Raw genomic sequence first — 14,988 nt, forward strand, 5'->3', positions numbered from 1 at the left:
GAGTTGCGGATATGCCCCTCAGATCCAGGAGCTCATCAACTCTAAGATGGGCACAGGCATATACTTATTGGACAAGGAACACCTGCCCATCCGTCCAGATTTTGAGGATAACCAAGTGGTCATGACTGGGAATGAGCCATCATCAGTTCAAGCACAAGCAAAGAAGGAGAAGGCAAGAAAGGAGAAAGCTGCCAAGATGCCAACTCAAGAGGAGGCATCTGAGTATTTCTTGAAGACTAAACAAGAGCAGCTTGGTTACTTGATTGCATCCACGCTGAGGATTGAGCAAAGTCTGGCCACCCTCACTCAGAATCAGCAGAGCCTAGAGAGAATCATGGAACAGAAGTTCTATGACTTGGATGTCAAAGTAACGGAAGTTCAGTCTGCAGTGGAGCAGCTCCAGGAGGACATGCAGGAGAGGAGAGGCAGGACTACCACTCATGCCTTTGCCAGAGTGCCGCGAGGCCCGAGGTCATCTGCCGTGCCAGTTGCTGACACCAGAGCCACCACTTCAGCACCAGCTATAGCCTCAGTTCCACCAGCTCCAGCATCTACTTCAGCTCCAACTCCAGCGTCTACTTCAGCGTCTATCGAAGCCTTCGTCCTTGGAGTGATCCGGACTCCACCACCACCAGAAGATCAAGCCTGAGCGTCGATCTAGCACTATGCATTTTCTATGAACTTTTTGGTAACTTGTTGCCAAAGGGGGAGAAGATGTATAGATCATAGGCTTCGAGAGAGAGAGTGTGCTTTTCTCTCTTGCTTTATTTGGTGGTTTTTCGAACTTGTTTGCTTTTGAGTGCTTGAGATACTACGTCATTATTTGTGAGACATTGATGATTATGTGTTTGATCATAAGCTACACTTAATGTTTGCTTAATGCTATTATCTCATCTATCTTATGTGATCATTCACTATTCTTGGTGATGAGTGCATGTATTTCATTCTTATCATTTTAAGCGCTCCACCAAGATGTGTGTGACATGAAAGAGTAACCCATGACTCTAACTCCTTATGCATTTGCAGTCCAAAGCAAATTTTAAATATGCACAAATTTAGGGGGAGCTCTTACTTATCACATACTTCTCAAAGCGACGATATATTTCATGCTTATTATCATTTGTCGAAGCTTTGATCTATATGTTGTCATCAATTACCAAAAAGGGAGAGATTGAAAGTGCAACTATCCCTAGGTGGTTTTGGTAATTCATAACAACATATAGCTCATTGAGCTAATTCTATTCCAAGATAATTATTTCAGGAAAGCTCAATGATTGGCATGGCATGGATGTGAAAGTGGAACCCTCAAAATGCTAAGGACAAAGGATTGGCTCAAGCCCAAAAGCTCAAGACTCTTCATTTTATATTTTAGTGATCCAAGATCACATTGAGTCTTTAGGAAAAGCCAATACTATCAAGGAGGGATGAGGTGTTTCTTGAGCCTCTTGCTTCATGTGCTTAGTGATATGCTCCAAAACCCTCAACTACTTTCCCATATCCACATATGACCTAAACCCTAAGCCAAACTCGATCCTACCGATTCTTCCTATCCGGCGCCACCGAGTTTTCATTTGTCATAAGCCACTGTCAAACCCTAGCAATTCGGTCCTACCGATAGGGATCTCGGTCTCACCGAGATGGGGTTGCAAACTCTCTGTTTCCCTTTCGTAACTTTTCGGTCTCATCGAAAGAGCGAATCGGTCCCACCGAGATTGCAATGTAAATTCAGTGTTTCCCCTTTGTAACTTTTCGGTCTCACCGAAAGAGCAAATCGGTCCCACCGAGTTTGCCTGACCAACTCTCTGGTTAGCTAATTACCAAATTTGGTCTCACCGAGTTTGTGTAATCGGTCTCACCGAGATTACGTTATGCCCAAACCCTAACCATATCGGTCCTACCGAGTTGCATGTCAGTCCCACCGAAAATCTCTAACGGTCACTAGGTTTACATTTTCGGTCCGACCGAGTTTGTGATTCGGTCCCACCGAGATTGGAAAACTGTGTGTAACGGTTGGATTTTATGTGGAGGCTATATATACCCCTCCACCCCCTCTTCATTCATGAAGAGAGCTATCAGAACACATACACCATTCCAACTCATATGTTCTGAGAGAGAACCACCTACTCATGTGTTGAGACCAAGACATTCCATTCCTACCATATGAATCTTGATCTCTAGCCTTCCCAAGTTGCTTTCCACTCAAATCTTCTTTCCACCAAATCCAAATCCTATGAGAGAGAGTTGAGTGTTGGGGAGACTATCATTTGAAGCACAAGAGCAAGGAGTTCATTACCTACACACCATTTGTTACTTCTTGGAGAGTGGTGTCTCCTAGATTGGCTAGGTGTCACTTGGGAGCCTCCGACAAGATTGTGGAGTTGAACCAAGGAGTTTGTAAGGGCAAGAAGATCGCCTACTTCGTGAAGATCTACCGCTAGTGAGGCGAGTCCTGTGTGGGCGATGGCCATGGTGGGATAGACAAGGTTGCTTCTTCGTGGACCCTTTGTGGGTGGTTGCTTCTTCGTGGACCCTTCGTGGGTGGAGCCCTGTGTGGACTCGCGCAACCGTTACCCTTTGTGGGTTGAAGTCTCCATCAACGTGGATGTAGGATAGCACCACCTATCCGAACCACGGGAAAAACATCCGTGTCTCCAATTGCGTTTGAATTCTCCAAACCCTTCCCTTTACATTCTTGCAAGTTGCATGCTTTACTTTCTGCTGCCAATATACTCTTCGCATGCTTGCTTGAATTATGTGATGATTGCTTGACTTATCTTAAAATAGCTAAAATCTGCCAAGAACTAAAATTGGGAAAAGGTTAAGTTTTTATTTGGTCAAGTAGTCTAATCACCCCCCTCTAGACATACTTTCGATCCTACAGACGTACTACAATCATCGCACCCACGTGCATTCTCTTTTGCCTTGCATGAAGATATGACAATCGCTGATTTTGGGCCAGTACTGAGCTACATGAAACCTTTCACCTACCACTATCCGCTTTAGCTCTCAATGAGGTACAGAGCATCCAGCGTGCCTCGTCCAACTTGCACCCCTCAATGGCAGTGACAGATGTCTGGTATTACTCATGGGGCGCTGCTGATTATAAGCCGAAGGATTACTACAATTACTACTTCCGTGATGCAACAGCCCATCCGACCTTTCGGCTTCTTTGGAAATCAAATTTCCCGATGAAGATCAAAGTTTTCGGTTGGCTACTGCTGCATGATAGGCTAAATACACATGACATGCTTCGGAGAAGACACTATAACATTGGTGATGACTTTGCATGTCTTCTTTGTGGACATGATACTGATGAGACTCTTGAGCATATGATTTTCACTTGCCCGTTCAGCAAGAGGTGTTGGGCCAAACTACATATTGACTGGCCTGGTTTTCAGAACAGGCTCGCTGCGTTGCAAGAGGCACAAACAAACTGGCCCCACCCTTTCTTCATCGAAGTATTCTTGACTGTTGCCTAGAGCTTGTGGAAGGAAAGAAATAACAAACACTTCAGAGAGGTTGCCCCATCCATTGCTTCCTGGTTTGAGCGCTTCAAGGAGGATCTAAGGCTTTTACAACACAGAGTTAAGGTGACATGTAGGGCTGCCTTGCTCTCCTACTGTGACACACTTAGTTGAGTCATACTTTTGTTTTTTCCTCCTTTTTCTCAAATAGTACAGCACATGCCAGTGATCAAGGAGTAGCAGCCAACTCCTGGTAGTGCACCAGGAGTGGAAATGTAATAGATGTGTGAGTTGTATGTCTATGTAAACACCCCATTTATATAGATATATGAAAATACAGTGAGAGTTCTCTCTCACTGTCAATTCCCTAAAAAAAGAGTACGCATCCTGCTGCGCTAGAGCCGTCTGAAGAAGTTCTCTCACCCTTCGTGTTTCAATTGCTGTCGGAGAGTCGCCTTCCATCAGGAGAGCCGCCAAATGAGCCGACGCAGCGATGAGATTCTCCAAAGGGTTAGAAAAGTGACCCGGTGGTATTGGTGTGTAATGAGGCGGAGCAGTATTCATACGGGGTGGCTCCATGGCCCGCGGTTGAACCGGCACCCCAGCCCCAGGTGTCGTGATCCGGTTTGCCTCCGGTGGGTTACTTGGACCAGCCCCGGGTGTATGAAAGAGATTCCTAGGGTCGTAAGTCAGAGGCAGACGTGACTAAGTTTTCTGGTGCTTTCTTCTCATGACCTCGTTTGATGTGTTCAGATCCACTGAGAGTCGGAAAGTTTCCGTTTGAAGCTGCTGAGCACAAGCATCTAGAGCCGCCCGTTCTACAGCCATCCCGACCTCTTCCGCTGCTAAGTTTTCTTTGGCCTGCACCATCTCTTCACGTAGTCGTGCCACCACTGCATCGTGCTGAGCCTTATCCGCCGGCTCCACAGCGGTTAACAGAGCCGTCAACTTATCCATGAGGTCCATTAGTATCTGAGCCGGAGGGCGCACGGGGTCTCCTGACCCGGCTGCTGCCGACCCAGTGGTTATTGCTGCCGCGGCCGTAGAATTCTGCCCGGGTTGAGTGCCAGCCATGAAGACTCCAGCCCGATTCGGTGGCTCGGAGGGGTCCAGAATACTGTTGCCATCGGAACAGCCCCCAAGCATGCCATCTTGTAGCAGATACAAAGAATCTGTCTCGCCTGTTAACAATGCAGTGTCGGAATAGATGGCCATCTCACCATCGTCTACCGATCCTTCAGAAAACTCCCCTCCATGGATGCAACCCACAAAGGCGCGCCTCACGGCAGGTTGAGCCTGGGCGGGTCTCGCTTGCTGAGCCGTCTCGATGAGGTCAGTGCAGATGTCCGGCTCAGGGCCCGGCTTGCCGATCCGGCCGATGAAGATGTGGATTCCGCCGAAGGGGACCCGGTATCCGTACTCAATTGAGCCGGCATTAGGGCCCCAGCCTTCATCGTTGATGTAGATCTTGTCGCGATGACTCTTGGTCATCCGGCCCACAGTGTATCCCTTGAACCCTTCAAAGTTGCCCTTCAAGAACTCAAATCCACCGTGCGCTGGCCCCACAGTGGGCTCCAACTGTCATGGAATTGTCACGACAGATGTCCTAGCGAAAGGACTTAGTCGTAGGGCCATCGCAACTAGGAAGCTTAAAGGGGTTAATCGGGACAAAGGACACGAGAGGTTTATACTGGTTCGGCCCCTTACGGTGAAGGTAAGGCCTAGTCCAGTTGATGTTGTGTTGCTAGGTTTCGATAACCAAGGAGCGAATCCGCTAGCTTGGCTATCGATCTGTTGTCTCTTTTTTCTAAGTCGCCGCCGGGTCGTCCCCTTATATACACGGGTTGACGCCTGGCGGCCTACAGAGTCCTGGCCGGCTCATAAAACGCGCCCGGCTCGGTGACTTCTTTTATATGCCTTTCCTTACAAGTCTTTCTCTACATATGGCGGTTCACAATATTGGGCTTTAAGCCGCCTCTGGGCTTAGGCTTTCTATAAGTCTTAATGAACTATCACCTTGAATATTACTTGGCTTCTTTTTGTAACCCGCCATTGGGGCTGACCCGGCCCCTCCTGGGCGGGTCATACCTGGTAGCTATATCCCCAACAACTTTTACTTGTCCTTTTGGAGCTTATGCTTATATACGTATGCCTTTTGGTTTATGTAATGCACCTGCTACCTTTCAAAGATGTATGACTGCTATATTCTCTGACTTTTGTGAAAAGATTGTTGAGGTATTCATGGATGATTTTTCTGTTTATGGGACTTCTTTTGTTGATTGCTTAAGCAACCTTGATTAAGTTTTGCAGAGATGTGAAGAAACCAATCTTGTCTTGAATTGGGAGAAGTACCACTTTATGGTGAATGACGCTATATTACTTGGGCATAAAATTTCTGAATTAGGTATTGAAGTAGATAAAGCTAAAGTTGATGCAATTGAGAACATGCCATGTCCGAAAGATATTAATGGTATAAGAAGTTTCGTTGGTCATGTTGGTTTTTATAGAAGAATCATCAAAGATTTCTAGGCCGCTAACTATTCTCCTTCAAAAATATGTTCCATTTGTTTTTGATGATGATTGTGTAAAAGCCTTTTAAATACATAAAAAAACCTTAATTTCTACACCTATTGTTCAACCACCTGATTGGAACACGCCTTTTGAAATTATGTGTGATGCTAGTGATTATGCCATTGGTTTTGTTCTAGCAAAGAGTTGATAAGAAATTGAATGTTATTCATTATTCTAGTAAGACTCTATAAAGTGCTCAAAGAAATTATGCTACTACTTAGAAAGAATTTTTAGCAGTTGTGTTTGCATGTGATAAGTTTAGACCTTATATTGTTGATTCCAAAGTTACTATTCACATCAATCATGTTGCTATTAAATACCTATGGAAAAGAAAGATGTTAAACCTAGACATATTAGGCGGGTTCTTTTACTTTAAGAATTTGACTTGCATACTATTGATAGAAAGGGAGTTGAGAATCCCGTAGCAGATAACTTGTCTAGGATGGAAAAGGTTCTTTATGACCCATTACCTATTGATGATAGTTTTCCTAATGAGAAACTAGCTGTTATAAATGCTTCCCGTAATACTCCTTGGTATGCAGACAATGCGAATTACGTTGTTGCTAATATATACCACCTAGTTGCACATACCAACAAAAGAAAAAGTTCTTCTTTGATTTAATACATTACTTTTGGGATGACCCACATTTTATGTAAAGAAGGAGTAGATGGTGTTATTAGACGTTTAGTACCTAACCATGAACAGGAACAAATCATACGAAAGTGTCATTCCGAGACATACGGAGGGCATCATGCTAGAGACAGAACTGCACATAAGGTATTACAGTTTGGTTTTTATTGACCTACTCTCTTCAAAGATGCACATAAGTTTGCCCTTTCTTGTGATGATTGTCAAACAATCGGTAATATCGGTAGACGTGAGGAAATACTTATGAATTATTCTCTTGTTATCGAACCATTTGATGTTTGGGCTTTGATTATATGGGACCTTTTCCTTCCTCTAATGGATACACTCATATTTTAGTGGCCGTTGATTACATTACTAAGTGGGTAGAAGCTATTCCAACTAGTAGTGCCGATCATAACACTTAGTTATTTTGTGATTTAAAAGAATAAAATTTTAGTATGGTTTTTGCTTCGAGTGTTTGCTTTGTGTCATATCTATGTAATCAAGTGTGAGAGTTATATACTCCCTCCTTCCTAAAATATAAGGTGTGATTGACTTTTTATGTCTTTGATGCACGACTTTGACCACTAACATATATCAAAGTATATAGATTGAACATGTATAAATGGCATCGTCATATTTGTCTTGCAACATAATTTTATTTCGTATGTATGCATACTAATTTTATATACATACAATACATGAAAACTATAGTCAAAGTTGTGCAACAAAGACTAGAAAAGTCAAAGCGCGCCTTATATTTCGGTAAGGAGGGAGTAATAAAGAGTAGTTTGAGTTTTGTTTCTTTACTTCCTTGTTTCAATCTCAATAATAAAAATAAATAAAAGATCATATGCTAATCCCATGGGGAGTAATAACTTCACATAGAAAAAGTATGTTTGATAAAAGTTGTTAGAAATTAACAAACATAACATTGGTCATGGATACAATTCATGCAAAATTATTAAAGGGAGAGAAGATTCACATATAAATATACTATCTTGAACATATTTTATGATTTTGAGCCCCAATCAAATTTTTTCTACATGGTAAAATAGTCGATGTTGGATAGGGAAGACAACGCAAGGAGTTATGTTTGTTTACATTCACATAGAAGTTATATTGTCATGGATCCTTTAACATGTGGTGTTTATCTAGGATCTTTTGCTAGCCAAAAAATTGTACTAAGTAGAGACAGTACTTGTGCATCCAAAACCCTTAAACCCAATTCTTTTCCATGAGAGTCCACCATATCTACCTATAGATTGAATAGGATCCTTCAAGTAAGTTATCATTGGTGCATAAAGCAATAAAAAATGCTCCTAAATATGTATGATCTTTTATTGTAAGGAAAAATAAGCTTTATACGATCTTGTGATGGCAAAGAAATAAAAGCGATGAGACGCATAATAAATGTTGCTATCATAAGGGGCTATATAAAGTGACGTTCCTTTACATTAAGAGTTTGCACATCCAAAAATAAAAAACGCATGACAACCTCTACTTCCCTCTACAAAGGGCCAATCTTTTACTTTTCTGTATTTACTTTTATGCAAGAGTCAATAATGTCCATCTCTATTTCACTCTATTAATTCTCTAGGTGGCAAGCATCATGTGTTTGAGAAAGATTAGGCACAAATAAGTTGACATTATCGTCGAGATAAATAAGTTGGATAGCATCACTTGGATGTAGGTGATCATGAGTTACTATTTTTGACATTATCCTCGACATAAATAAGTTGGGAGGCGAAAATAATAAACCCCTATCTTTCTTTGTGTTTGACGAAAACGTTTTTCTCAAAAATATGCATTGAGTGTTAGCAATCATAGAAGACTAAATGATGGTTGTGTTGGGGAACGCAGTATTTCAAAAAATTTCGTACGATCACGCAAGATCTATCTAGGAGATGCATAGCAACAAGAGGGGAGAGTGTGTCTACGCACCCTCGTAGACCGAAAGCGGAAGCGTTTAGTAACACAGTTGATGTAGTCGAACGTCTTCACGATCCAACCGATCCTAGCACCGAACGTACGGCACCTCCGTGTTCAGCACACATTCAGCACGATGACGTTCCCCGAGCTCTTGATCTAACTGAGGACGAGGGAGAGTTCCGTCAGCACAACAACGTGGCGACGGTGGTAATGAAGCTACCGGCGCAGGGCTTTACCTAAGCACTACGACGATATGACCGAGGTGGTAAACTGTGGAGGGGGGCACCGAACATGGCTAAGAGATGTTTGTTGTCCTTTGGGGTGCCCCCTACCCATTTAAAACAAAACAGAGGCTGGGTAACTCGCTCCCAGGAGCTCCCCCGATTTCAGCCTTCGTTAGCCGTTCGATTTTGGTCAACGCAGTCTTTTTTTTGCTGCTGGCCGTTCTCGCTAGAAAACGCCGGTGCAGTTTTGACCGCGCGGTGAATTGTGGATAGGGAATGACCTGTGGGCTCGGGGCGGGATCCAATTGGCTGGGTTTCTCATTTTTGGGTGCGCGCGCAACCTCTCCTGTCGTGCCGCGTGCGCACGTCGTGGGCGCTGCGCCATTCCCGGTTCCCGCTCGCCCCTCTTGTTCGCCTGTTGGTGCAGCTGCAAGTGGGTCTACCTGCTCCTTGGTCCCACACGCCGGTTTGATGGCTGTGTCTTTTTTGTGTGAGCGTTGCCTACCGCGTCGCGTCGTGGGTCAAACGCGCGCTGCCCGCGTCGTGCGTTACGGGGAGCAGTTGCGCAGGGATGGGCCAATGGGTGTGTAGCCGGCTTATGCACCCGCATCTGCCCTATAGTGATGACAGGTGGACCGAAGTTGCTCCTGGTCCCATTCGTCGGTGGCCCTGGCTGCGCGTCTCGTCGCGGTCGGGATTCGCCCGTGCGCTGCGCTCGCCCTGCGGAACGTGCAAAAGGGTCAAAACCCTAGCCGCCAGTTCTCGTCAAGCACGCGGCCCCTCCGCCTCGTCTCCTCCCTACTCCCTCCTCTCCCACGCCGCCGCCCTCGAGCCCGCGCCGCCTCCACCTCATCTCCTCCCCGCTCCCTCCTCTACAACGCAGCGCCCTCGATGCGCTGTAAGGTACCCCGTCGACACGTCGGGGATACGCAGCGACGGAGCTCAGCCGGAGCGCAGCAGAAACCCACTCCTAACCCTATTCGCTCGATTGACAGGAGCAGGGCAACGGATTGGATCGAGGGCGCCCTGGCCTCGCCGCCGCTGCACCTGGATTCGCTGGCCGCCGCGTCGAGTCACCTCCGTCGCCGTCGCGAGTCAGCTCCACCGTTGCCGCCAGGAATCCCTTCCCGACAAGGTAACTTCCTCCAAATCCATGCTCTCCATGGTCCTACAGCCCTGCTTGATGCGTGTGTGTTGTATGCGTTTACGCCTCCCTTCCGATCTTCAGATCTCCATATTTGGTGAATGCGGTGTTTTGGTTTCGTCAGATTACTATCTGTATTTGGGGATTAGCTACGAATTGATGTTTTAGTTTGAGCGTGGATACTCGGCAGTGGTGATTTAGATATTTTTGTAGAATAGAATGGTTAACTCGGTCTATTTCTGGAGAACTGCAGTGTAGATGATATATGTATGAACGATCGTAACACTGAAAATGCAAAATTTACAGTATGGTGTAATGATGGTCGGTGGGGTGACTTTTTTTGATGGCATTGCCCAGTGCAGATTTTGGATTTCTACTGAGTGGTACCGTGTTCTGAGATTAGTTTTTTTCTGTTGCTATCTGCAGGAAAATTCCTAGGGATTTGATTGATGGAGGCATCACTATTTGGCGCTGGATTATCCATTTTTGCAGCACCAGCAATGTTGTTTTTGTTTGGAATGGCCAGTTCTCAATTTCTAAATCGGCTATACTATACTTCTTGTCAGGTTACATTATCTTGCTTGGTTTCAGTCTATATGTAGCACAAAAATAGGTGACATGGTTGGTTTGTATGTTACACTAAGGAACACCACCATAAGGATAAGGGCATTGCACTTCTTTGTTTATATTTGGTCTGTTCCTATTTGATTTGCTGTAGTACTTAATTGCTACACCATTTCAAGTTTCTTACTATTTGCTTCTTGCTGTTTCATTGTATTCAGTTATGATATATTTTTCAACTATACAAGCACTTGGGGAAGTCAGGAAAACTGAACCAAAGACAAACACTTTTACTGATGATGTTGGGGCTTTTTTTAACTGAGATGTGAAAGATGCATCTTATCCCCTGAGATATATTGCCTTTAATCTCTTGATTTTTTCCCTGACATGCTAATATAGAGCCAGATATGCATGATTCATCATACACATTACAACCAATTATCCATTGGTTCTTTTGTCCATAGAGGTGATTTTGTTTGGACCATTAGTCTAGGTAGTGACATTTTGATCGATAAGGCACAAGTTTATTTTCTTTTTCACTCGGGCTACACTAAAGTAAGCATAACTGTCAGTGAAATGAAGGCATACAAATCATGAAGTTTTTGCCTTGGCTGTGTGCCTCGTTTAGTTGTCACTTATTTATTTCTGGGAAGTTATTCAATTCTCATTGAGCTTTCCTTATGCTTTCCATTGCTAAAGAAGAAATTTAAATACGCAATATTTTAATGTCTGAGGAGGCGAGAGGAGATGAAAAAGGGCTGTAAGGTTGTACTTTGGTGCGTCTCTGGCCAATGATGGCTGGATCCATCTGACGCTCTTCCAAGCAGAGCAGTGCAGATTTGCTGACTGGTACAGCATCTAAACCTTGGCTACCCTAGCTAAATTTTACATCTCTTAGTATCAACAAATAAGTTGGTTACAGTATATACTTGAAGATTGCAGCAGGCACAAAATGCTTGGCTAACCAGCCGGTTAATTGAGTTGTGCCTACGAAGGATCAGTCGAGTAGTTGTTTTTTTCTAAAATAAATGAGGATTAGTTTGGTTGCCATGTAACGGTAAGGCCAGAATGGTGGTACTGAAAAATGGTTCTTTAATGGTCATATGTGTTGTGGAGTTGTAACTTGATTCTTTTTAAGTTGGAGTGGCTAGGTTGTCTATATGTATTGCATTATTTTTCTACGGTGTACTGTTCTTTCTAATGATTTTTTTAAAGTTAGTATTTAAGTTTACGGCATTATTCTGTGGCGTACTGTTCTTTCTACAACATACTGTTAATATCTTATGCTTTTCAACATTACACGGTTAAAACCTTCTGTATAAGATCTTGCGCTTTCAACATCTGCTCATGGCGCTGTGCGTATTCTGCTATGAACTGTTTACATTATAGAGAGTTGTGGTACCTACATTTGTACGATTTCTTTTAGCTGATGTTGGTTGCTCATACTGACAAAAGGTGTGTTAACAAATGATTGCAGAGCAGCGGAGAAACATGTTTCTACAAATGTGCCAAAACTAATGGATTTAACTACAGGTATTGCACTATTATTCTACAGGTATCGCTGTATTGCATTATCCAACTGTAAGTCTGTTCTAAACTCTATGCCCCATGTAAATCTGATGGAAGATTGGGCCATTTAATTTTAACCAAAAAGGGTGATATGCTTTGAGTTGCTTGAATCTGTCCAGACATGAAAATTAGATATACTTTGAAAGCTCGATATATGAGTACGAGATAGTTGATACAGGTGTACCTCTTGTAGGAGATTATTAGTTGATTACCTGCTTCTATGCTGTGAACAAATGAGTAAGCAGTTTTAGTTGATAAAGGTGTAGGCAACACACCATATTTGCTCCATTTTTTGGTTTATATGTCAAGGATGTTTAGCCTTTCCTGAATATGTTAATTGTGAAACAGTTTTGATGCAATTTTTGAACCATTCAGTCTGTTTTGTTCGTGCAGTTCATGGTACCAGATCTGCAGGTTGCATCTTGTGTAGATTTGGCTACCACATTATATGTTGATGTTTCACTTTGCTCAGTCAAAGTTTCAGTAAAAATTTGAATTGAACATATTTTTGTAGACATACAAAAATGGTCTGCATTTTTTACATCGCCCTGGCATCCAATTCAAACTATATTTTCTGCTTAAACTGTTGCGTACCCATGAGATCATGGGATAACTCAGACATGAGCCGGTGTCCAGTGCGCAGTTGGGTGCATTATTTGGTGACATCCAATGCTAACTGATTTTTCAAGGCCACCCAGTGGAGTGAGGGTGAGTAGTGTGGCATCAGCCTACCGTTTATTTAGCTGGTTCTAGGATCTCCTTTGTTGCTGCATCTTGATCTCCTGCTTTGCTGTAACTATGTTCTGCTGCTTGATTTTTGCTTCCTTTCTTTCTAGCTACATGCTTATTCTTTCTAGCCACATGCATGTTTTCCTTTTGCTGTGGGAAATAGTTCAGTTATATTTATCAGTAGCATCTCTATGTTTATAGATACATACTAGGAACGTGCTTATTTAGTGTGGCCTTCTCTTTTTTATGCAAGAAGTGTGCCTTATCTAATCTGACAATCATCTTATTTGTTGTTCTAAATAATTACTGCAGGATGGAGCAGCAGGCATAGATGAAATCTACTGCCAATTTCTATTGGTTGCGGCATCTTCCGCTGAGTAACTCTACAAAACAGCCCGCTAGCATTGATTCTTGCAATAAAAAAAGTCTGGCATCATTCATAAAAAGCTTATAGACATAGATAATTTCTTAATCCTGCACTGCTTCTCACCAGTGAGATTGTAGATGTGGTATTTTGAGAATACCAGTGTAATTCACTGGTCCAAAAGCTCCATTTCTTAATGTGTTTTTGCAGAATGCTACCAGTAATGTTTTTCTTTTCCTTAATGTACAAACATATCTACTAGATATGATTTTGGATCTGAACTTTTCCCTGTCTGCAGCTCACATTGTGGTATGGTCATGGTACAGCAAAAGGAAAAGATGTTTAAACTTTTTTTGGGCGTCATACATGAAAAGTACCTTTATTTCCATCGAGCTTAATTACTAAGAAAATGTTACCACTATTTCCTTACTAATAAACCTAAATGTTCTGAAAGTTCGGTCTCTTGCTCTCTTTGCTTATGAATCGGACACTTTCCCTTTCTTTAGTCCTTACACGGTTCCACCTCGCTTTGACGTCATACTTTGATGGTGTTTGTAGGTATGAAGACTTGAAGAGTGGTCATAATGTTACTTAAAGGAGGCCTCAACTTGCACCAAATACATGGGCATGTGCAACAGCAACTTATGTAGGTGAGTAGGTATTTATGCTTAGTTTTGACTTGAGTACAAAAAAGAGCTTGCTGACATATACAAGAGAATAGGCTACCCATTCTTGAATTGAATCAGATTGGTAGACTAAACCACTGTGGTGTACTCTTCGCTGCTGAGTTATTACAATCCAACTGAAAATAAGGGGAAAACAAACATGATCCTGCCATTTAAATTATCTCATGTTTGTGGAGAAAAGTTGCATAGTTAGCTATTGCAAAATACTATCAACCCAGTTTTTGTTCAATAGACGTCCCTTCTTCAAATGTAGCTTGAACCTGCGCAAGGGCATGGTAGCATGCTCATTCTATTTTTTTTACTAAGGTGGTTACACTTCCCTACTTTTTGCTAAAAGAGAGTCAATTTTGTCATGAGCTATTGCGGCGTTTCTGTTTACTGAATTTCGTTTTGCAGTTCCCTTCTCTTGAATGTTTATTCAAATGTGCCTAATGTTTTTTTAGGTTTCTAAAAACTAATAAATGCTGCTCTCAAATCAGTTAGGAGGCTGAAGGTAGTAGCTTACTGAACTCTCATTTCCGGAAAAATTTGGAGATGTCTTGGTATGGAGTTTCATGATCAACTTGCTCTGGCATAGTTAGTCTTTCTAGACTAATTGTTTGTCAGTATCTATTCTATACATGTGTTTGATTGGTTGTGCAAACATGCATGCATTGTTCTGTGTGGAAATTGCTTTATCCGGTCTGTTCTATAGCAATGTTTCCAGTGGCTGTTTAGCACATATATTTAGATAGTTGCATACGCATGCTTGTTTCTGCCAGAAAATTATCTTACCTGATATGTTTTCAGATGCTATTTGGTATACATGTTTGTCTTTGTCATGTTTATGTTGAGTTGTGGGTTCCAAAGGTATTTATGATGATCGTTTGCATGGTGGGTCATGTCAGCGATGTGCATTGCATATTCATGATTCAAACTCTTTGTTGGGTATAGATCTATATGAAGTTGTTTTTGAATGGCCCATGATTCGTTTTTTATTAGTATTTTAGTTTAAGCATTTCTCCAGAGAATCTTGATATCCAGCTGTATATATATCCAGTCATGTTTTTTTACTCTGACCAATTTCTTTTTTTGTTTTACAGTTTGTACAATCTCTAAAGATGGTGCTCCATTGTT

At 42.5% G+C, this 14,988-nt stretch overlaps 1 protein-coding gene across 10 annotated transcripts; it reads left to right on the plus strand.

Annotated features, from left to right (window-relative positions):
* Positions 1-9,378: 9,378 nt before the first annotated feature.
* LOC123085979 (uncharacterized) lies at positions 9,379-14,988 on the plus strand. Of its 10 annotated transcripts, XR_006440215.1 has the most exons (8): positions 9,471-9,722; positions 9,815-9,954; positions 10,390-11,373; positions 12,002-12,057; positions 13,135-13,199; positions 13,485-13,559; positions 13,745-13,836; positions 14,955-14,988. XR_006440215.1 is itself a non-coding variant. In XM_044507681.1 (3 exons), exons 1-3 carry the CDS (start codon positions 9,391-9,393, stop codon positions 10,574-10,576), a joined length of 654 nt encoding a protein of 217 aa, XP_044363616.1. In that variant the 5' UTR covers positions 9,379-9,390; the 3' UTR covers positions 10,577-10,768. The 10 variants fall into 10 exon arrangements, 1 of the variants encoding a protein (XP_044363616.1); XR_006440210.1 differs by adding an exon at positions 14,316-14,414 and having other exon boundaries at positions 12,002-13,559; XR_006440212.1 differs by having other exon boundaries at positions 12,002-13,199.

Source organism: Triticum aestivum, chromosome 4A, assembly GCF_018294505.1.
Source record: "Triticum aestivum cultivar Chinese Spring chromosome 4A, IWGSC CS RefSeq v2.1, whole genome shotgun sequence".
In the NCBI taxonomy this organism is placed as follows: domain Eukaryota; kingdom Viridiplantae; phylum Streptophyta; class Magnoliopsida; order Poales; family Poaceae; genus Triticum; species Triticum aestivum.